General features: G+C 44.9%; 1 protein-coding gene across 3 annotated transcripts in view; it reads left to right on the top strand.

Annotated features, from left to right (window-relative positions):
- AMBRA1 (autophagy and beclin 1 regulator 1) overlaps positions 1–22,790 on the top strand; it is a 178,437-nt gene that overhangs the window by 138,707 nt on the left and 16,940 nt on the right. For all 3 annotated transcript variants that reach the window (XM_047693076.1, XM_047693075.1, XM_047693074.1), the window contains 2 exons: positions 8,594–8,782; positions 9,632–9,786. In XM_047693076.1, the coding sequence (XP_047549032.1) occupies positions 8,594–8,782; positions 9,632–9,786 (344 nt within the window). The remainder of the gene's footprint in view (positions 1–8,593; positions 8,783–9,631; positions 9,787–22,790) is intronic.

The following is a 22,790-nucleotide window of genomic DNA, read 5'->3' as shown; positions in this document are numbered from 1 at the left end:
CTCGGTAGGGGTTATGCCAATTTATACTCTTGCCTACAGTTTATGAGGATGCCTGTTCCCCCTAAACTCTGGCTTGCAGAATGTGTTACCATATATTTTGGATATTTGCAAATCTGATAGGTTGAAAAATAGTATGCAGGTATTTAAAATTTGTATTTCTCATATTGCAAAGCAGATCGTGTGCCTCTTCACACACTTAGCTCGTGTATTATGTTGCCCTTTCTTGACCTGTCCATGTGCTTTACCTGTTTTGTATTGTGTTGCTGATCTTTTCCTTATCAGTTCAACAGGAACTCCTTCTAAATCAGAAAATCAACTTACACTGGGAGTTTCCTGGTTGTCATTTGTCTTTTGACTTTACTGAAGGTTATTTTTGTCATAGAACTTATTTTAAGTAGTCAGAATTATCCAGCTTCCCATTTATGGTTCCCAGATTTTGTGTCATCATTAGGAAGATCAGTTAGTACTTTTATATTTTAGTTTTTTTCTTGCCCTTAAGTCTGCAATTCACTAGAAGTTTAACCTTGTCCCAAACAAGCAGAGTATGATCCAGCCTTTATCCCATATGGCTACTCATTTGTCCCAGCCAGTTTACAGAGTAATTCACTTGTTCCCAGTGATTTAGGATGTCCCCCCCTTTTTAAAAAATTAATTTATTTATTTGACACACACAGATCACAAGGAGGTGGAGAGAGGCAGGCAGCGAGTGGGGGGAAGCAGGCTCCCTGCCAAGCAGAGAGCCCAACACGGGGCTTGATCCCAGGACCCTGGAACCACGATCCGAGCTGAAGGCAGAGGCCTCAACCCACTGAGCCACCCAGGTGCCCCGTGGAATGTCCCTTTGATCCTATTTTTACTTTCCTGTGTATATTTAGATGTATTTCTAGATTATCCATTCTGTCCTAGTGATCTGTTTAATTATTCATGTGAGAGTACCACAGGGGTTTAAGTTTTCAGGCATTGTGTTTTAGAATCTGGTAGGAAACTATCTCTTCTTATTATTTTTTTAATCCAGATTTTCCTGTTTGCTCAAGCAGTTTTGTTTTCCTGTATGGACTTTAAAACTACTTTACTTCTTCCCTTCACCCCCCACTAAAAAATTCCCTTTAATATAATTATTGCAGTCACATTAAATTTATAAGTTAACTTAAGGAGATTCAATATCTTTATGGTTAGATTTAAGAACATGGTATGGTTTTCCATTTCCACAAGTTTCTCTTGTGTTCTTAGGAATGTTTTAAAGTTTTCTTAAGGGACGCCTGGGTGGCTCATTTAGTTAGTTAAGTGTCTGCCTGTGGCTTAGGTCATGATCTCTGGGTCCTGGGATCCAATCCCGAAAGGGGCTTCTTGCTCAGCAGGGAGCCGGCTTCTCCCTCTGCCTGCCACTCCCCCTGCTTGAGCTCTCACTCACCTCTCTGATAAATAAATAAATAAAATCTTTTTTAAAGGGGGGGGGCTGGGTGGTTTAGTGGGTTAAAGCCTCTGCCTTTGGCTCAGGTCATGATCCCAGGGTCCTGGGATCGAGCCCTGCATCGGGCTCTCTGCTCAGCGGGGATCCTGCTTACCCCTCTCTCTGTCTGCCTGCCTCTCTGCCTACTTGTGATCTCTGTCTTTCAACTAAATAAATAAAATCTTGAACTAAAAAGTTTTCTTCATACAGTTCCTTTATAGTTCTTTTTTTCAAAGATTATTTATTTGAGAGATAGAGTATGCACGCATGCAAGCAAGAGGAAGGGCAGAAGGAGAGGGAGAGAATCCCAAGCAGATTCCCTGCTGAATGTGGAGCCTGATTCGTTGCTTGATCCCACCACCCCGAGATCATGACCTGAACTGAAATCAAGATGTGGATGCTTAACTTACTGAACCACCCAGGTGCCCTCGATCCTATACAGTTCTTAAGTTTACTGTTACAAGCTTGTTTTTAAAATCCTACTGCTATCTTACTGAATTGTTCACTAATTGTAGTTGTTACTCAGGTAAATCTCCTGCATGTTCTAGGTTTGTTATCCATAAGTAATGGTAATTTTACCTTCTCCATTTAAAGTTTTGCATTTGTGTATTTGTTTCTCTTGTGTGTTTGCTTTGGCTACCATCAAAAAATGTTAAATAATAGCAGACATCCTCATATTGCTCTGGATTTTAGTAGGAAACTTCTTTTTCCCAGTACTTTTTTTTTTTTTAAGTTTTATTTATTTAAGTAATCTCTATACCCAATGTGGAGCTTGAACTCATAACCCTGAGATTAGGAGTCACATGCTTCTCTGACTAAGCTAGCCAGATGCCCCTAGCTTTTCCCCAGTAAGCATATTGCCGGCTTTTAGGTTGAACTAGAACTAGTTTATCATTTTAAGGAAGTCATCTCTTCCTGTTTTATTAAGAGTTTTTAATCAAGAATGGATATTGAATTTAGTCATGACTTCAGTATTTATGAAGACGATCATATTTTTTCCCCCTCTCCTTTGACCTAATAGTATAATCATTATGTTAATAGATGTTGTAATATTGAACCCATCTTTATATTTCTTGAATAACCCCCACCTGGTTCATGGAGTAGTCTTTAATGTAAATTGCCTTCCCTGTAGCTTAGTAAATAGACTTTTTTCACTGATACTTGTCAGTGAGGTGGCTCTATCCAGACTTTTCTTTTTTATGAAATCTATGGATTTGGGTATCAATGTTACTATGCTTGTGTTATAAATATAATTTGGAAGGTTTTCTTTTTTTCTTTGGAACAGTTTAAATAGAATTGGAATTACTTATACTTTTTATACTTTAAAGGTCTAGGCCTGATGCATGCATGCTTACTTTTACATGCGTAGAGGGAAGTACTTCTTTGATAACTCTCTCTGTCAACTGTCCTATGATGGTTAAACACGTAATTTTTTTTTTTCAGATTTTATTTATTTGACAGAGATCACAAGTAGGCGGAGAGGCAGGCAGAGAGGGAGAGGAGGAAGCAGGCCCCCCTCTGAGCAGAGAGCCTAATGTGGGGCTTGATCCCAGGACCCTGGGATCAGGACCTGAGCCTAAGGCAGAGGCTTTAACCCACTGAGCCACCCAGGTGCCCCAACACATGAGCTCTTAAGCTTACACTATCTGGGTTCACATCCCTGGTCAACTGCCTTCTAGCAGTATGACCTTGGTTAGTTACTTAATCTCTTTCCACTTTGTTTTCCCTTTCTATAAAATGAGAATTGTAATAGTGCAAACCTCAGAGGATTGTTATGAGAATTAAGTTAGTAAATAATACTAGGCATTCTGAACAGGGTCTGACATAAAATAAATGGTCGGTGAGTGCTAGCTATTTTCATCATGTCTCTTTCTAGAAAATGGCATGATCCTTTGAGAGTATGGCCATAGTACTATAATTCCCCCCAGCCCCTGTCTTTACTACTCTGAGGTATGTAGTCTTCCTCGCTGGAGAGTGATGTTCATGTGAACGAGGTGTCGTTCTCACCCTGTTGCCTTATTCGTGATGGGCTTCCCATCCTTCTCAAGCATGTCATTTCTACCCAGTTGCAGATCATTTGCCTTGATAGAAAAGCAAAATATTCAGAATACAAGCATTGAATATGCTGCTAGCATAGCTTTGATGGTCTTTCTGGTTGTCCTTAACATATTTTGTATAGGCCTTAACTTGTTCCAGCTACAGCTTCCTATAATCCTCCTTCTGTGTTTCTTCTTACATCTTTTGATCCTGACTCTTGTAAAACCGGGGTTGATCAGAGAGCATCATGTGCAACCAGATGGATTAATTGGATCATGCATGGTTCAAATTCCATATATGCCAGTTTAGGGCATATATGTCCAAGGATAGCCAATGTTCCTTTCAGTGGTATTACCCTCTAGAATGCCAGTCATTTTATCTGAGTTTCCTGTCATTAGCTCTTAAACTGTTTGCTGGTTGGTCTGAATAAAGTCTAGTTACAGTTGGCAGCATCACTATTGACAGATGCAGCGGGAGAAAGTAAGTAGGGATCTCTTCTGCTGAGGATTCGTTCTGAACACCACGCATCTCTCTGTGAAGGGTAAGCCTTAGGCTTTGCACAGCTCATGCCTGAGAGCCACTGTCTTGAGTTTACTCATCGTGTTCAACAGCCGTTATGTTGCTGGTCATCTGACTTACCTGAATGGTATTTAACTTTTCTCTGGAGGTTAGGTTAAAGATTTTTGCCACATGTTTCTCTTAGGTGGGATGCAGCATTAATGAATAACTCTCTGGAGTTAGGTTAAAGATTTTTGCCACATGTTTCTCTTAGTTGGGATGCAGCATTAATGAATTACTCTCTGTAAAGTTTAGAAGTTATGAAAAGACCTCATAGAGTAGATAATCTCAAGACACTTCATGAAAAGTAGTTCATTGAGTTCACTCTGGCTTTTAGAGTGAACTCTATGGTAAGAGTTTTGGTCATTTGGGTGCCCTGCCAGCTCCACCTTCAGAAATCCGGCAGCTAGTGGTGGAAGACAGATACCATACCACAGATGTAGTCATCCGTCCTTTGGGAAGGGGCCTGCTTCTGTCATCTGGAGTACTGTGTAGGAGGTCTTATTCTGCACCCTGAGGGCCTCAGAGGTAGTCGAAAGGAAGTTTCCTGCTGATTCAAATCCCTTCGTGTTTTCCAAATCAGTATCTAATGCATTTGCAAAAGTGCTGTAGCTGCTGATCGCTTGCTCGGCTTCATCTGGCCGGCCGGCAACAGGCTACAGATCAGTCTTCCTGCAAGGTGTTTGTTATAATTCATGGAGCTGATAGGAAGGCAGAGCCATCTGCTCCTCCAGGCATCACTATTTCTGACCCCTCCCATTCCCTGCTAGGGCATTTTTCACTTGGAAATCATTTATAATTAGGAGGAGATTATATTGCAGAGTCTGGAACATGGCTTCCTGCTGTCTTCTACATCACTTTTTCTCCCCCTGGAGCTGCCCCCTGAAGCTCTTAAGCAGCTTTGATTTGAAAAATCCTTTCTTTCCTAACCTTTTTTTCCATTCTGAGCTGCCCCATCACCCTTCCCCCACATGTGTTTTTGCCTTTAAGTGCAGGCAGGTTGCTACAACTGCAGCTCAGGGCTCGAGGACTGTTGATAAGGCAGCACTTGTCAAGTGGTGGTAGTCCCACACCAGCAGCACGAGAGACACCTGGGAACTCCTTAGAAATGGAAGTTCTCAGGCCTCACCCCAACATTCTGGTTTGTTTTTTAATTTTTCTTTTTTTAAATTCTTTTCATTGTTCCAGGATTCATTGTTATGCACCACACCCAGTGCTCCATGCAATTGGTGCCCTCCACAATACCCACCACCAGGCTCACCCAACCTCCCACCCAACATTTTGTGTTTTAGTAAGCCCTCCAGGTGATTCTGGTGCACGCTAACACTTGAGAAGCAGTGTTGTAAGGCCAGGCAGGGAGCAGAACAAAGATTTCTGTTGTGTGTGGGCTGCCAGTGTGTTGGGCTTTATTTCACTTCACCTTTTTCTCTACCCGCTTAACGTTGAGTCCAAAAGACTCAGTTGTTGCAGTTGTTGAGTCCAAAAAGAGTGAGTTGTCCTTGTCATCAGTGCATTACTTTCCTAGTAACAGGTAACAGGTCTAAGAAATCTCGTCCTGTGTAAATTAACTCATCAAAATTCAGCCTTATGAGGAGAAGTAGCACAATGGATTGGGAGCAGTGACCACTCACCATTGTTACTGACATTTCCATTTCCTCGTGGGAAATAATAGACAACGGCGGCAAATGTAAGCTGCTAATTGGAACTTGTACATAAAAATGAAATTGTAAAACACACCACCCAGTGCTCAGAAAGGAAGCTACCAGATCACTATGTGCCTGACACATCCCCTTCATTAGGGCAGGAGTGAAAACCCTAGATCACTAGCTTCACGGTTTCTGCAATTAAGCCTGCTGCTGGAGAAGCTCTGCTTGAATTTTTCAGCATTCTCTCTGCATTTGTCATCTGCATGTCTGTCTGTCTGCTCACTGCAGTGACCGGGAGCGCTTTTGAAACTGGATGGGGTTGGTGGGAAGGGGATGAAATTTGGGAGGTGACCACTGATTTGGAATCATCATAATGTAGTAAACACAAACACAGTGGCTTGGATTAGAGGCGACAAAATGCTTTTGGTCTAATATGCCCAGTTTTTCAGGGGCTTAGAGCCAAGCGTCCAGAAAAAGGAAAACCTTACTTGTACTCTCCTTCCCACCCCGGCCCCACTTAGGAATTAATCTGACAGTAAGCAGTTAAATGCCTTTTTTATATTGGTGGTGAGTTTTGAGGGTTACCATAGGCTTCTTGTACGTTGACAGAGTTTTGTGTTAACACACGTGAGTGAGAGCTATATAACAGCGAGACAGAAAGCATACTTTGATAAAATACCACCATGCATTTTCTGAGACATTAAATGTGGAATAAATGGGAATTGTGCAAAACTGTCTTAAAAGTTTGGTGGTTATAGTCCTCAATTGTCAGTTTCTTTTTATCTTTCTGAAGGTTGTGCCAGCCTCAAGGTTAGAAAGTTCAAGATGGACTCATTCCTGATGCTTCCCCGTTCCTTCCCCCACCCCTCTTTTTATATATCCCCAACTGGAATCATGTGTCAATCCAGGGAAGGAGGAAGAGACTGTCATCTTTTGGCACAGGCTTAGGGACCCTGAGTAAGGAGCAGACGGTCTCAGTGCTAACTAGATAAATCTAGCCACACAGGGTAGAGCAGATGGTGGGTTGGAAGTTGAGCAGTACAGAGCCCTAATGGTGATAGCAGTGAATATTTGGATGTCATTATTTTATTAGTTAGCAAACAGAGACATCCTTGTGGTCCCTTCTCGGGTTTTGTGTGTAATGGTGCTGTAGGTGTCAGCCCCCAAGAGTTGGCACAATAGCCTAATCAATGTGTTCTGATGTCTTTTTTGATCTATTTTGTCATCTCTGTGGCTTCATTAGCAACACAGGGAAAGGAGGATGAATATAGAGCATTAGAAATCTCTCTGAGTCCCTGAGCGCCTAAGCCTCAGGGCCTCTGAAAAGCAATTCTTTGTTTTGTTGTCCTTCAAGTAATTTCCTGGGGAAACTTGCCCTTGATCTTCCAGGGCAAGCCTTTGGGCTTCCTGGAATAGATCACCTGGAATCTGGTAAGAGCAGCTGAGCTTGGCTTCTCCTTTCTTTTCTTTTCTTTCCTTCCCTTCCTTCCTCCCTCCCTCCCCCTCCCTCCTCGCTCCTTTTTTTTTTTTTTTTTTTTTTTTTTTTTTTTACCATAATGTGTTTGACAGTGGACATCCAGGTAATAATCTCCAAATAAGAGAAGGACCAAAAAGTTTCTTTGCATGTGCATTTGAAGTAGATCTAAGTGAGAGGAGCCAGATCTAAGCCCAGAGGAGCTTGGTCCCTTTGGATGTGTTATGCTGTTCTGCTTGTGCCAGTGGTTTGGGCTCTCTGTTCCTGGGCTCATATCAAGGGTAAGCCACGTCCTCCTGGCAGGGAATTACACAGTGGGCTTCGAAGATTCGAATGAAAACCGAAACAAAGCATGCAGGCACAGAGCCAGTGCTAGCCAGCATCTCATTAGTTCTGTCCTGTGGAGCAAGATCTCCCCATCCCCACCAACACATTCTTCCCCCACCCCGATCCTGCTCTGTTGAGCCAAGAGCCTGCTGCCTGGCGGATCCTGGGCTTAGTTCTTTTTTTTTTTTTTTTTTAAGATTTTAATTTATTTGACAGAAGAGAGAGGGAACACAAGCAGGGAGATTGGGAGAGGCAGAAGCAGGCTTCCCGCCGAGCAGGGAGCCCAGTGCAGGGCTCAATCCCAGGACCCTGGGGTCATGACCTGAGCCGAAGGCAGACCCTTAACAACTGAGCCACCCAGGCGCCCCAGGATCCTGGGCTTAATTCTTGGTAGCCGCCAAGTACAGACCGGGGCTGCCCCTGGATGTTTGCATATGGTACGGGTAAGGCCTAGAGAGCATAGTGAGAAATGAAGAGTTCCAGCCATCCAGCCACTGCTGGGCTGTGTTTCTCTCTGGCCTCTCTTGTGGCATTAGGGATTCGTATTAGCAAGGAGCTGTCCAGAAGACTGAAGTCTCTAACTGTTCCATTTCTCTGAAATGAGAAAATCAGACACAAACTCATCAAATGACTTCCTTCTCCAAGGTTGCATAGCAGCTGTGTGGCAGGACTCTCACTCCAAGGAAGCTTTACCTGAATCACGTTTCTCTTGGAATCAAGTGGTTTTGCGTTTTCAATCATCTTAAGTTTTGATCTTTTGGACAATAGCAGCTGTTGAGTGGCTCTCCAGGAACAATTTTTAATAACTTTTTCCTTATCTAATCTCACATGAGGTTTCCTGAGTGTGAGCTAAGACTCAGCAGGTGGTTGTGATTGTGCTGAATATCTGTTGTTTCCTCTTAAGGTGGTAAAAGACATGTCTCTTTCCCGCCTCTTGTGTTCCTTGGTCTGTGATGTTTTAGTTGGATTGACAAGGCGGCCTTTAGCATTTTTAGAGAGGGTTCAGGCCCTTAGAGAAGCCCCAGAATCTCTTGGCCCAGAATTTTTCACACCATCAACTCCAAACTTTCTTACCCTCTTTTCTTTCTTTGTCTGACGCAGCTTCCGTGAATGTGCTGGTGCAGAACTGCAAGATCTACAATGATGCGAGCTGTGACATTTCTGCAGACGGCCAGCTCCTGGCGGCTTTCATCCCTAGCAGCCAGAGGGGCTTTCCTGACGAAGGCATCCTGGCAGTGTACTCCTTGGCCCCCCATAACCTGGGTGAAATGCTCTACACCAAGCGATTTGGTAAGGGATAGGAAGCCCAACCTAGTGACAGAGGGACGCTGGTGCCTTGGCATGGGCATTCCTAGGTGAGGCACAGCTTAGGTAGGAGTGATGGTCATATCCTACCCCTGCTTTCCTGGGGCACAGGCCAGAGGAAGATTGCTTTGCAGGAGTCCTGGCTGGTAGTATTACAGACGACTCTCAGAGTAAGAGTCCTTCCTGCCGTGATAGTGTCACCAGCGTGCTCCTGTTGGGCCGCCACGGATAAAGGAGGAGCCTTGGTCACGGCTTGGGGAACTGCGAGGCAGTTTGGTATTGTGTATTGAAAGTGCCTAAAATTTATGTTCTCTTTGATCCAGCAATCCCACTTCGAAGGAAATAATCAGAAAACGATAGCAAGATTTATATACAGGGATGTTCACAGCAGTGTTACATATCACAGAGAAAAACGTCAAAGAGCGAAGAATGGCCTAAATAAATGGTGGTGCACTGACAGGGCAGGATACCGTTTGGCCTTTAAAATGCTTTTATAGAAGAATATTTTAATGGTGGAAAAATGGTCATTGTGTATGAAGTGGAAATAGTAGATTTCAAAGTGGTATTTATAGTATGGTGCCAATTTCTTAAGATATGGTGCTATGATGGCAATGGTTAGCATTTGTCAAGTATCTTCTGTCATACAATATACTCAGTACTTGACATGCCTTGTCATTGTCTTCTGCACTCCTGTGAGAGAGCCCCTGGGTAACCAAAGATGCAAATTGGAAGTAAAGGAAAAAAAAAAAAAAAAAGAAAAAGACTGAGAGGAACATTATTTCCTTGTGATGGCAAGAACTCTGGAAAATGTCTCTCTATTCTGTTGGCTCTCAGGTCCCAATGCCATTTCGGTGAGCCTGTCCCCAATGGGCCGATACGTAATGGTGGGCTTGGCCTCGAGGAGGATCCTGCTGCATCCCTCCACAGAGCACATGGTGGCCCAGGTCTTCAGGCTGCAACAAGCCCATGGCGGCGAGACGTCCATGAGGGTGAGTGCCGGGGCTCAGGCCGCCACCATAGGGCAGCTCTCCAGACTCGCCAGGGTAGTAAAGGACAGTGGTGTGACTTTCCAGTCTGGGCTAGAGGTAGCATGTTTGTAAGGAGTACAAAAGAGTGCAGTCCAGCCCATCTGTGACCAGCAGGCTTCACTTTTAGAAGCTTTGGACGGTTAAAAGGCAGGAGCTTCCTCACACCCTAGATCTGAGCTGAGGTCCCCAGAGGCCTGAGAGTATCTCTGGATGAAGCCCAGACTGAATACCTCCTTACCACAGTGTGAGACCTTTAGTCTGGAGACACATGAAGGACCCAAAGAAGTACTTACGCTTATTAAAAAAACATTTTTTTCAGGAAGCAAGCTATAAAAAGTGATATATGGTATACCATGAAATGTTCTTTTCTGTGAGTTATAATCGTGTTGGAAGATGAGGCCTTTGGGTAGCTGCTAAGCTCTTAACCGTTTCATCCATTTCATTAGCAGAGGAAGATCCTATTGGGACACTCTCTTGTCTCAGTGGACCTCTCTTGTATTGCCATAATAGCCTTCTGGGTATGGTGGGGTTAGTGGCCTTCCGGACTCAACCATACTGGTTTCTGAGTTCCCATAGGGGCTCATTTGCTTTTGCCAAGGGGAATTGAGCATTTGAATGGTTCTCTAATTAGATGGTATTTAAGCTCTGTCTCAAGCTAAGAACTTGTGAATTCCCTTAGCACTTTGTGTTGTGCCATTTATAGTTTTATGCACTTGTTTATGTGTTGTTTTGTGTTTTCTTTCGCTGCGTGATGTGTATGTTTAATCTGCCCAATTAGGTGCAGTGTAAGCTCCTTAGGGGTGTATCCCCCAGGGCCCTTCATTTAGTGCGATGCGTATAGATGCTTGATGCTTGCAATGGAAGCATTCTTTTAACGAAAAAGAGATAGGATCTGTTACATAAAAAGTGACAGAAAGTGGCAGCCTAGTGTGGTGGTCACCAGCCTTTTCCTCCCATCTCCTACAGGGACCCTCTCCCTGACTCTGCTGAGTCACTTTCCAAGCACCCTGAATTTCAGAAGGCCTTTCTCACTGGTGCCTGGCCTGCCCTCCTCTCTGTCTCAGACCTGACTTCAGCAGCTCTTTTCCTTCTGTGGGACCTTTCTAGGTCACTCCCTCCTTGTGCCACCACCCTGCCTGGTTCCCTGAGCTCATGTTAACACACGTAATACCAGACTGCACTGACTTGTTTCCGTATCCTTGTCCTCTCTTGGACTGTGAGCTCCTCGAGAGTGAAGACCATGTCTGTGCCATGTTTATGAAGTCCAAGTACCTAGGAAGTAAGCTGGCATTTAGGAAAAGCTGAGCGAATGGAAGAGAATCTCAAGAAAAGTGTCCTCCTTAGCATTTCTAGGTGATAACAAGCAGCCAGTGGTAGGTGACAGCATGTTCCACCAAGCCCCTGAAAGGGTAGAAACAGGCAGTCTGTGCTCTTGACATCATACTGACAGGAAAGTCCCACTTCTTGAATCCCAGATGACTTTGGAAGGATCTGGTGTTAGGTGCTTGGGAGAGGACGTCATGGGGAGTTCACGGGCCTGTTTTCTTACCTAGATATTTGAGGATGGGCATTGAGGTTTAGTTTACATATTCTTATTTTGCTTCTCTTCAGGAGATTTGGATGGTAAAAGTACCTGGTGTCTGCCTTTCACTACCTAGAATCCTGGTCCTAACAGCTGTTCTTCTAAACCCTTCCTGCCTAATTGTGGAATAATTGTTTATAATCATTAAGAGACAGGATCTGATTTCGGCAGCACTAATGGACATCTTGAGCCTCTTCCGGAAGCCAGGGCTCCTGCCCAACTCCTGGGTTCAGCCTGCCAGTCCTCCATCCTACAAGGTTCCTCCTTCCCATAAGTAGCTAGAAACATCTGGCTGAGGGCAAACAGCTGCAGGGCGGAAGCCAAGATATTGGCACATATGGGGCTGGCAGCTCAGGGCGTGCCGTTGGAGGAGTCTGCTGAGGAGATGTGGTAATCCATTGCTGTCCTGCTAAGGGGCTCAGGGCAGCTAGCCAGCTGCTGCATGCCTCGTGACAAGAGCTATTTCTCGGGCCTCCTAGTGAGGCTTTTTTGATTCTCAGTAGGCACCATCTGCCACTTGGGGAGCTGAAGTAACTAGAAAGCTCCCATTTGGGAAGTGTTCCTCTCACCCGGGAGACAGGATCCGGGCTTCTGAGCAAGGTTTTGCTTACCCTGTGTCCACCGAGTCTGACTTTAAACCCCTGCGCTACAGAAAGGTTTCTGGTTTTCCAGGTCTTGGTTGCCCCTTACATCCGGAGGCACCAAAGCATTCAGCAAATGTCCCTGAATTCAGTCACTGGTGGAAGGGAAGAGACCAGCTTTTTTTGGATAGCTGTGCTGTACCACCGTTTAAGGCAAGAAGTGCCTTTTGTCTGAGAACAGGGAGCAAGGGTTTAATGGGACAGTAGAGCATCTCCCTCTTTGCACAGGTAAGTACAGGTGGGCGTCTCCATCTGTCGTGTCAAGCTCTGTCTTCCGGAGGAATGCTTTAGTGGGTGATGGGCCGGTCCTCAGGCTTCTCTGCCCAGAATTCCCCTTCATTTTAGTCTTACATCTTGGAATTCACTATGGTAATATTCAGAGAGGTGAGCTTGTTGGGTCAACAGTCAGTCCCAGGAGAATGTCCTCCAGAGCATTGACTTACCTTATTTTAATTCCTGCTAAGTGACATCTCTCCCCGAGAGATGATCTCTTACCCAGTCCCATACGAAAACTCTTCTGAAAATGAATTGCTGACTGCTGGTTCGCCTCAGTGCATTTGTTCTAAGCGGTTCTTCAGACCTCTAGATTAGTGCTTCTCAGACTGTGCTCTTGGGACAACCTGCATCAGAATACATGGGGTCCTTGTCAGAAACAGCACTTGAGGCCTGAAGAGCCACCTAAGAATGGGGCGGGAGGGGCACAGGTGTTTGTATTTGTAAAACAGGCTTTACAGGTGATTCTGATACGCACTGGAGTTTGAGAACTGCTGTTCTTAATGACTGCTTTCTCCATTTGAGGTCTCTGCCCTCAGCCTTCTCGGCAAGGAAGAGGCACAGTCTCAGGTTTGCTTGGGGTTTTATGCGTGGTGCTCGGATCCTTGGCTAATCTTGTGGGCACAGTGGCCTTTGGGCTCCATTTCCCACCAGACTCTTACTTGGCTTGTTGGCTGACTGTGCTTCACCTCCCATCTCTCCTCAGCTGTTGCTGGCCTCTGGGGCTCTCCCTTCTTTAACCATATGCTGGATTCTGTTCTTCCTCCTTATTGAACCATTTTAATTTTATCCTTGTTTCTAGGATTCAGGATCCTTTTGATACTTCCCTTCTCTGCTTCTGAGGCTAGGCGCAGTCTTCCTGATTTTAGAATGATTGGCAAGTCTGGAAAAATAAGACTGAGAACGTATTTTCTCTCCCTCCCCTCTGTCCCTTCCAGCCTCCTCCAGGCTGGGGATGCCACTCTGCCTCGGGATCTTGTTTTCTGTCTGACTCCCTTGCTCTGGAGCCAGGGAGGGCTTTTGGTTCGTTTCTGTTTGTTTTTTTAAGTTAGGCATTTGGAGATTGCTGAGCTGAAGTTTTGCTGAATTCTCAAAACACTAAGCTGCCTGTGTGCCCTCTCTGCTTTCATTTTCTAATTGGAAGAAGGCATAATATTGTAACAGAAAACTGCAATTAATTTTCCAAAATAGTGGCAACTTGCACATTATAATAACTTTGGTTGTAACCAAGTGGAAGCATAATAACAAAAATATAATATTACTAATGACACCAGAAATAGTCCTGTAGCAGACTGTTCTTCCACTTTTGTGTAAGTAAATTTTACCTAGAGCAAAAGTCAGCAGCTGGGGGAGTGGTTCTGGGGCATTTTGAGCTGGAAAGAAAGAATAAGGATTAGTGCTTTCAACACAGAAATTAAAGTGCTGTCTACTCTATTTCCCAGATGCGTAGACCATCCCTGCCCCCAACAGGTAGGGGATGTGGGCACATAGTGGTTAAGTAAGAACTGAGGTGGACCCTCACTACATAGTCCCTGCAGGCCTGGAGGCAGTGGTTGCTTGACTCTCACTAGTGCTGGTTTGCTTTTCTCTGGTTATTTTATTGGCAGAAGTGATGGATGAGGACACCGTCATTTGACTTGGATGGGAGAAGCCCTAGGACAGAAAGCAATTTAGCTCTCCTTTCTCTGTGGAACAGCATAGTGCTCTTTAAGGCAAAGCCTCAAATACTTAAGGGTCAATTTTATTGAAAGCTTTTTCTTTTGTGGCTGTGTGGTAAAACTGTATTCAAATGTGGAGCTACTGTTACCTAGACAGATTATTGGTTTGGAAGATGTGTTGGAAAGAGAGCCAGCCGCTCTCTCCCTCCCTCCCTCCCTCCCTTCTCTCCCCTTTCTCTTCCCCTTCTCTCTCTCATCTTCTTCTCTTCTTGCTCTCTCACTTTCTCTTCACTCCCCTCCTCTCCTACTTCTTCACCTTGAGAGTCCTACTCTTCAGTGGCAGACTGTCCCCATTGTACACCTTCTTCTTCTGGAACCCTGGCTCTAGAGATATGCATCCCCTCATTCTCAAGCAATCCTGGGCAGCAGGGAAGGAAAGGAGATTTGATACCATTTTCTCTACAGACCGGCTGTAGTTCTCAGTGTGTACTCCCCTGGGACCGCATCAGCATCATCAGAGATGATTTGGATCCTCATCCTCATGTGAGACCTGCTGAATCAGAGGATCCTGGAGCGGGGCCCGGCCGTCCTTGTTTTACCAGGCCCTCCTGATGACTGCACACTCAGTCAAGATGGAGAGCCAGTCATTGACTGCACAGGGATTCTAGTGAGACCTCACCTGTCAGTGTAACCTTTGTCCTTTTCCTTTTTGCTCTCACCCCGTCTCTGGAACCTCATCTGATTTACTTCTGTGGCTCCTCTTTAACCAGATCTTTTAGGCACTTCCAGGAAGTTGAGATATTGAGGATACCTCCAGCCCAAAGCATTCTGGATCATGCTAGCATCCTAGTAATAGTGCTTTTAAGAACTAATGCCCTGAGGCCTTTTTCCATTTCTGATTAAAATTCTTAACCTGTTCACGGTTGACTTGAGCTCTTAACTGCGAGCCCGTGCCTGCTTGCCTGCATGCTATAGAATGTAGAGACGCCTCAGCTTAAAAAATGAGAAGCAGTATGTTTATCTTTCGCTCCAGGCCCTTCCCCATCTGAAGGAGTACTTCTGGAGTTCCCCTTTCTAACATTCCACCTACTGTTATCCTTTGATGGGATACATCACTGTGATGCCCATTAATGGAAAACTTAGAGTCATCCTGATTATAAAGAAACATCGGTTGTATTTCTATCTTTTTATAGCCATTTTCTGTCATGTATACAGCCATCTTCACAGAGCCCAGTGATGACTGATTATTATTATAAGTTCATTAAAATGAACCACAGAAAAGACTTGGAATCCAGAATGTTCAAATTAGTCACCACTAAATTGTAGCTTAGATCCTGGGGCAGGATGGGTGTCCAGCGCTGTCAGCACTGACCAGCACTTATGTAACTAACATGTACAGGCTCTTTGGGCCTGTCCTAGCTCCATTCTGCAGTATATAATCTTCACTGTAGCCTCCTTGCCCTGAACTTAGCATGTGACATAATCCGCTCATCTATACTTCCCTAGATTCTGAAAGTTTGATTTTCAAAAGCGACCTAGAACTCTAGTTCAATCTGGAGTATTCTCCAGAAATCTAAGAGAATGAGATTTTCTTAATCTTGTCTGGCCTTTTGAGTGGCAAAAACCAAAAATAAAGATATTTTATTTTTGTATCCTGGAAGGGTACTATTTCTTCAAGGGGAGATTGGGATAAAAGAGAGACAGCTTTGTTGTCAGAAATGATTTACTCCTTCCCAAGATTTTGTCCTCATTAATTTTCTTAAAGCTGCCTGTCAGTTGATTAAAAGCTGCTTCCGCTGCAATTATCTTAAAGTTGACTTCTGAGATGTGGTACAAAGCATCTATCCTCAGAAAGTTCCTTTCTTCAGCACATTGTGGGAAAGAGGGGAGGGAGTAGGGGAGAATTCAGGGGTGTCTCGGATGCAGTTTGTCAGAGAAGGGAGGGAGCAAGATAAAACATTAAAAATAACAGGAGAGCTACAATTAGTTTAGGTGAATTTTTCCATGACAGATCCTCTCAGGTAACTCTAATGATTTCTTTTCCTCCATTGCTTCTTAAGAGAGTGCAGTCTATTCTGTGTGTCATTCTTTAAGCTCAACAAAATTTTATTGAGTTCCTACTATGGGCCAGGTATTTTGTGAGGTTGGGGAACACCATGCATAAAATGGACCTGAACCGTGCTCTCTGGCCACACAACTGGCTTCTCTTTTTTTCTTTTCTTTTTTTTTTTTTTTTTAAGATTTTATTTAGAGAGAGAGAAAGAGAATGCACAAGCAGTGGGTGAGGCAGAGGGAGAAGGAGAAGCAGACTTCCCATGAAGCAGGGAGCCCCGACAGGGGGTTCGATCCCAGGATCCTGAGATCATGACCTGAGCGGAAGGCAGATGCTTAACCGACCGAGCCACCCTGGGGCTCCCACAACTGGGTTCTCGACTAGTCTTTGCACTGCTGTATTCCCAACCTTCACTGCACGGGGCACACAGGAGACACTCAGCGTTTATTCCAGGAATATGTGTCCCTTTGATATCTTGTGTGCTGTGTATTCCCCACACATGCATGAACACACATGCCTGCTCACCAGCACCATCAGTGTGTCTGGCACATGTTGTGGTGATGGTGATTGAATGAAAGTATCAGGGAGATAATCCTTACGAAAATACGGAGTGTCCTTCTCATTTCACCATGTGCCCAATATCGGTTTCTTAGGGTGCTAGTCCTAGCACTAAGACACGGTGAGAGATTCACAGGAGGTGGTTTCAAAAGCAAAAGGCAAAGCATTTTGTTTTTTCAAAATTGGTAGAGGAGAACCAATTCTTGCATTTGTAGAAGGTGAAAGCATTTTAATGTATTTTTTTTTAAAGATTTTATTTATTTATTTGACAGAGAGAGATCACAAGCAGGCAGAGAGGCAGGCAGAGAGAGAGGAGGAAGCAGGCTCCCTGCTGAGCAGAGAGCCCGACACGGGACTCGATCCCAGGACCCTGAGATCATGACCCGAGCCGAAGGCAGCGGCTTAACCCACTGAGCCACCCAGGCTCCCCATTTTAATGTATTTTAAGTATAAGATACAAAGCATTTTAATGTTTAACCATCCTTAACACTCCTCTTCCAAAAATATATATCAACTGAAACATATTGAATGTGTTAGTATATATTGAAAACTCTCTTGTCCAAGGTAGATATCTAGAACAACTACTCATTTGGCCTTTTCCTTTGAAATTTGTGAAGCCAAGGGTAGTTCAAGAACTTGTGCTATGTATGGACATGTGGGAACAGGAGAAAGTAATTATTTTAATGTAGGGGGGGGTTCTAGGAACATTAAGTGCCTCAGTATTTCATTTAGCACCAAAGTAGTTCCCTGAGCTGAAGGAACCTCTCTCCTTTGATCCTAATGGCCTGAGATGGCCTTTGGAAAGCTTCAAGCCAATTAAAATAGAAAATTCTTGTCCTCTGTCTCTGTGGGGTCTCTTTGAGAGGAGTAGGTGAATAAGAGTTTACAGGTCTCAATAAATCCCAGGAGGTTGGCTAGAAATGACTTTAAGGCAGCAGATTATCAATGGCAGCCGAGGGCAACATTTCCAAGAATTAAGGAAAAGGGGGCATCTGGCTGGCTCGGTTGGTGGAGCACATGACTCGTGATCTCAGGGTCGTGAGTTCAAGCCCCATGTTGGGCCTAGAGCTTACTTTAAAAAAAAAAAAAAAAAAAAAAGTTTCAAAAGGAGCTATTGCTCCTCTTTTCCATTGGGAGAGTTTTGGTTTGGACAAGGGGAGTTCAGACAGATTTGTTCCCACTTCAGCTGAGTAAAGGAGAAAAGTAGGTGAGCTGGTGATCTGATTCTTAGTTTTAAATGGTCACTTTAAAGTCAACGTCCTACAAGTTCTAAACTCCAAAGTAGAATATAAGGAAGGCTTAGAGACAGTAAAAGAGCTTAAAATGTCTGAAAAACAATCAGATTTTCCTAGGGATGAAGAAACTTCAGTAATTCGTGAAACTAAGCAAATCAGCAGCTTGAAAGGAGGAAAACATTGACCAGAGTGTCTCCCGCCGCCCGCTCTGGGAAGCATGCATTTCTCAGCCTCTGACAAGATGTGTAGCCGTCCATTTCCAATGGAAGGGTCAGCTGTCTCTTAGCATCTGCTTTCCATTGATTTCTCCCTCTTCCCAGAGAGTTAATTTTCCTCTAGTAACCCTCTCTAAAAGCTTAAGGCCTCCCTGATTTCCTTCATTACCGAGAAGGCATTTTTCCTCTTCACATTTCCTTTCTTCCTCACAGCCCCCTTGGCTTGCGCCTTCACTCGTGGCCCTTCCAGCCTCAGTTTCCAGTTGTCCCCTTCCTACCACCAGCTTCCGTGGTCTTAGTTAAAACAGGGAAGCTCTGATGAGTGCGCTCGACCTCTTGCCTCTGCGGAGCCATTCCAGTTTTATAGATGACGAGATTCCCAAACCCAGACAAGATAGCCGCAAAGTTTTTTTTCTTCCAGCTTCTTATCTGAGCTGATCTGAACAGTGCAGTTTGCTGCTTGGACTAATGGTCTGAGCTGTAGTGATATGCAGCTGAAAAGAAAACACCTTGTTGAGGGCAGCAGTACATTTTTCCTCTAAATTTTAAAAGGGTGGAGAAGAAGGTTTTCCACTGAGCCACTCTGGTTGCCTCTCATTCTTTTCCTGTCCACCACTGAACAAGAAGCAAGACCCCTTTAGTTTTGATCTGGAAACTTTTCTTTTGGAGTACAATAGATGGTCTTGGACCCCAGAAGTGGAAGAATGATTATCTTCTCTCACTCCCTTGGAACCATGAAGATCTTGGCGACCTGACTCATTCCCTGGTGATGTGCTGAGGCTGCTGTGAGCCTCCTTCTAGCATATTGATTCCAGTTCCCTTCCTAGATGTTAGACAGAAATGAGAACAGTCTGCTTGGGGATGGGGGGGTTGCTGTCAGCATTTGTCATCCACCAGGGAGCAGCTGTAGCCAAGACAGGTAAAACCAGGACTCTGCCAACATGAGTCAGGAGCTGGGTTTTACATTCAGCCCCACAAAGGGTCCTCAGGTCCTGATAATCCTCCTCCAGTGTCATGGAATTTGGTGGTACAGCTTCATGGTGAAGAAGGGAGAGCGGGACTTTAGGCAGGCCACCCAGCTTTGTCCTTGACAAGTGTTAAGGAAACCTTTACTTGAGATGAATATGGGGTGCCTTTAAGAGAAGGCCAGAGCTGTCCCTTAACACTATCTCAGATCTTTCTTGTCAGTGCCGATGAACCTGGAGTTTACAGAGCCAGCTCTGGTTCCCACTGGTGTCTGTCAGGAGACTGCTCCCCAAGTCACTGGGTCTGAAAGACTGCTGGCTGAATCCCTAAATGGTATGGGAGTAGCCAGAGCTACTGAACCTCCTGTCTGCGTTGGGAAACTTGTTGAAACTTCTTGTCACTAGGGCTAATTGTGAGGGATATAACCCCCTCAGTGAGGCACTTTGAGAGCTCTGGCCAGAGAATGGAATGGAAACGACATCTCTGGGTGGTTCTGAAAATGGGCCAGGTTCTCATTCCTCCAGGCTCTGTTAGTTGCAGGCATGTGTGAAATCAGGAGTATTAGACTGGATGGCCTCTCAGGCATGTAAAGCTGAGTCCTACCCATCCTGCATGCTCTGTGCTCTCATTCCCCACCCCCTGTATGTTCTGCTCTCTTCTCCCTCCTTCCCACCCCCACATTAGAGGGTGATAAGCAAGCAAGTGCTTATCAGGAGTCCTGGAGGCCGCTGATCCTCATGTGGCATTTTCTGGCTTCCTGCCACAAAGCGGGATTTAGTTTAATGTGCACTTGGGAGTTTCCCTTTCAGTGGTGTTTAAGGACTTGATGGGTCCAGGACCGGGGACTGCCATAGTCCAAGGACAAATCAATGCCCTATGACTACTATTGCCATGAAGGTTGTGAGTATCTATGCAGCAAGGTCTGGGGGTCTCAGCCTTGAATGACCTCCCCAATCCATCTGACCTTGTCTCACCTGAGCTGGGTTGTCCGTCCTACTGGTCGCTTGAGGGTTTTGTCTCCAAAGAAGGTTCCTGTACTTAGAAGCAAATTGATAGTATTTACTTGTTAATTGCTCTGCAGCAACTATAAAAGGTAAATATGTGACATGTGAGAGGCTCGTTTGCTTCTTTACTGGTGTGGAACTTTTCTAGAAGAATTCTCTTAGCTTTTCTTTGAGACTTCCATCAAAAAACTAGGCACAACCTTAAAGCCAAAACCTTAAAGAAAACTCTACTAACCTTATTATCCCCCTTCTTGCAAGGCTGCTTTTTCTGCCCAGCTCCCTGCAGGTATAAATCATCGTGACTTTAGGGGAGACTCCCTTGTGAAGCTTTGTAGGCTGCCACAGGCCAAGACCAAAGGTCCCCTCGTCCAGCCCCCTGAGCTTAACACACATCATTCCCTAACCCTGGGTGTCTCCCCTCATGCCACCTACCCTTGGGGCGAAGGAAAATTAAACAGTCTGTGGTCCTGGCCACAGCGGTTAGATCCCAGCCACTTTGTCCTGAGTGCGTATACCAGCTCTCATTTCACTGTATGACCTTTGGGGGGACAGAAATGATTGATTTCTCTTCTGGGAAGGAAAACCTCTGTGAGAAAGGGTAAAGGCACCACACCCCATTCCCTGATTTGAAGGAAAAAGGGTTGATTAGGCACACAGGGCAAAGGCTGGTATTGCCGTCTTCATGGAGAGTTGGCCATTGAGGCTGGTAGAGGGGAGTAGCTGTAGGTTTGTTGAAGGCGCCTCCCAGATACATATTTGCAAAGAGGAGACGATCCGAAGGTCAAGCAACCATGTTCTTCATGACTAGTTTAGAAATTCATAAACTCCATTGGGCTCTTCTTTAGTAGTCTCCTTGGTTAAACCAAAGATTCTTGCTCATTCTTACATTTGGAGTTGAGTCAGAAAGGGAGGACATAGGAGGTTCTTAAAACAGCAGCCATGGGGCAATCTCATGCCTCAAAATAGGGCCAGTTCCTTATCTGTAAGAGACCTCCAGCCTCAGGACCATAGCAGGCTCCTCTGGTGGTGTGCCACAGGCTGCCCAGGCACAGTTCTCAGCACCACAGAGCCTGGGTAATTCTTCACGACAGGATTCTCTGTGTATGTGTCAGTACGTTGAGAACTCGTGTTGCCTGCTCTCCGCTCCATTCTAGAGCCTGTCCTGGTGAGGGCCTTTCAGGTAGCTGCCCAGGGCACATGAACAAGCGTTCCCACATCCCGGTCTTATCACTTCACTTGTGAATGGGCAGCAGACCCTTTGTTCAATTTTTGCTTCCTGTCTTTCCTTTTTTTCTTTTAATTTTATTTTTTTTTTATTTTTTAAGATTTTATTTATTTATTTGACAGAGAGAGATCACAAGTAGACAGAGAGGCAGGCAGAGAGAGAGAGAGAGAAAGAGAGAGAAGCAGGCTCCCTGCCGAGCAGAGAGCCCGATGCGGGACTCGATCCCAGGACCCTGAGATCATGACCCGAGCCGAAGGCAGTGGCCCAACCCACTGAGCCACCCAGGTGCCCCTTTTTCTTTTAATTTTAAATCTCTCATCAGGATAATCTGAAAAGTAATAAGTACTATACCACCCTAAATCCATTTTTGAACATTACTTTCTAAACCACCATCTCATTTGGTCTTCCTTTCCTCCCCTGACCCCTCCATCAGGGAGCAGGGAAAGGCAGATGTAGTTCATCCCTATTTTATAGATTAAAACCTGAAGAGGCGGGGCACCTGGGTGGCTTAGTTGTTAAGCATCCGCCTTCAGCTCAGGTCATGATCCCAGGGTCCTAGGATGGAGCCCTGCATCGGGCTCTCTGCTCGGCAGTAAGTCTTCTCCCTCTCCCATTCCCCTTGTTTGTGTTCCCTCTCTCACTCTCTCTCTCTCTCTCTCTCTGTCAAATAAATAAAATCTTTCAAAAATAAATAAAACCTGAAGAGGCTAGAAGGGGAAACATTGACTAATACTCCAGTTTAGGGGCACCTGGGCAGCTCAGTTGGTTAAGCATCTGCCTTCAGCTCAGGTCATGATCCCAGGGTCCTGGGATCAAGTCCCGAATCAGGCTCCCTGCTCAGTAGGGAGTCTGCTTCTCTGTCTCCCATCTGTGATCTCTCTCACTTTTGTGTGCTCTCAAATAAATAAATAAATAAAATCTTTTTTTAAATAAATAAATAAAACTCCAGTTTATAGATTTCTTGGCTTCATCCTTTTCATAGACCCTAACAACCTTTTTTGAAGCCCCAAGATGCAGGTTCCTGGTAATGTTAGCAACAGTTACCATCTGTGAGCTTGCGCTGTGCCAGACATTTCTATACATCATGTCTTTTCATCTCTCCAATTACTTGGTTGTTGGTGCATTCTCTCTCTCTCTCTTTTTTTTTTTTTTTGGAAGTAGGCTCCATGTCTAGCATGGAGCCCAGTGTGGGGCTTGAACTCATGACTTTGAGCTGAGATCAAGAGTCAAAAGCTTAGGGCGCCTGGGTGGCTCAGTGGGTTAAGCCTCTACCTTCGGCTCAGGTCATGGTCTCAGGGTTCTGGGATCAAGCCCCGAATCGAATCGAATCGGGCTCTCTGCTCAGCAGGGGATCTCCTTCACCCCCTCCCTCTGTCTGCCTCTCTGCCTACTTGTGCTCTCTTTCTCTCTGTCAAATAAATAAAATCCTAAAAAAAAAAAGTCAAATGCTTAACTGAGCCACAGAGGTGCCCCCAGTACTATCTTTTTAAACTGAGATCTGGAGAAGTCACTGTTCTAGAGAAGAGGTGTCAGGACTCCAAACCAGGGCTTTCTA

This window comes from Lutra lutra, chromosome 10 (assembly GCF_902655055.1).
Source record: "Lutra lutra chromosome 10, mLutLut1.2, whole genome shotgun sequence".
Lineage (NCBI taxonomy): Eukaryota > Metazoa > Chordata > Mammalia > Carnivora > Mustelidae > Lutra > Lutra lutra.
The sequence above is the reverse complement of the archived record's forward strand: the minus strand, read 5'-3'. Positions and strand labels throughout refer to the sequence as shown.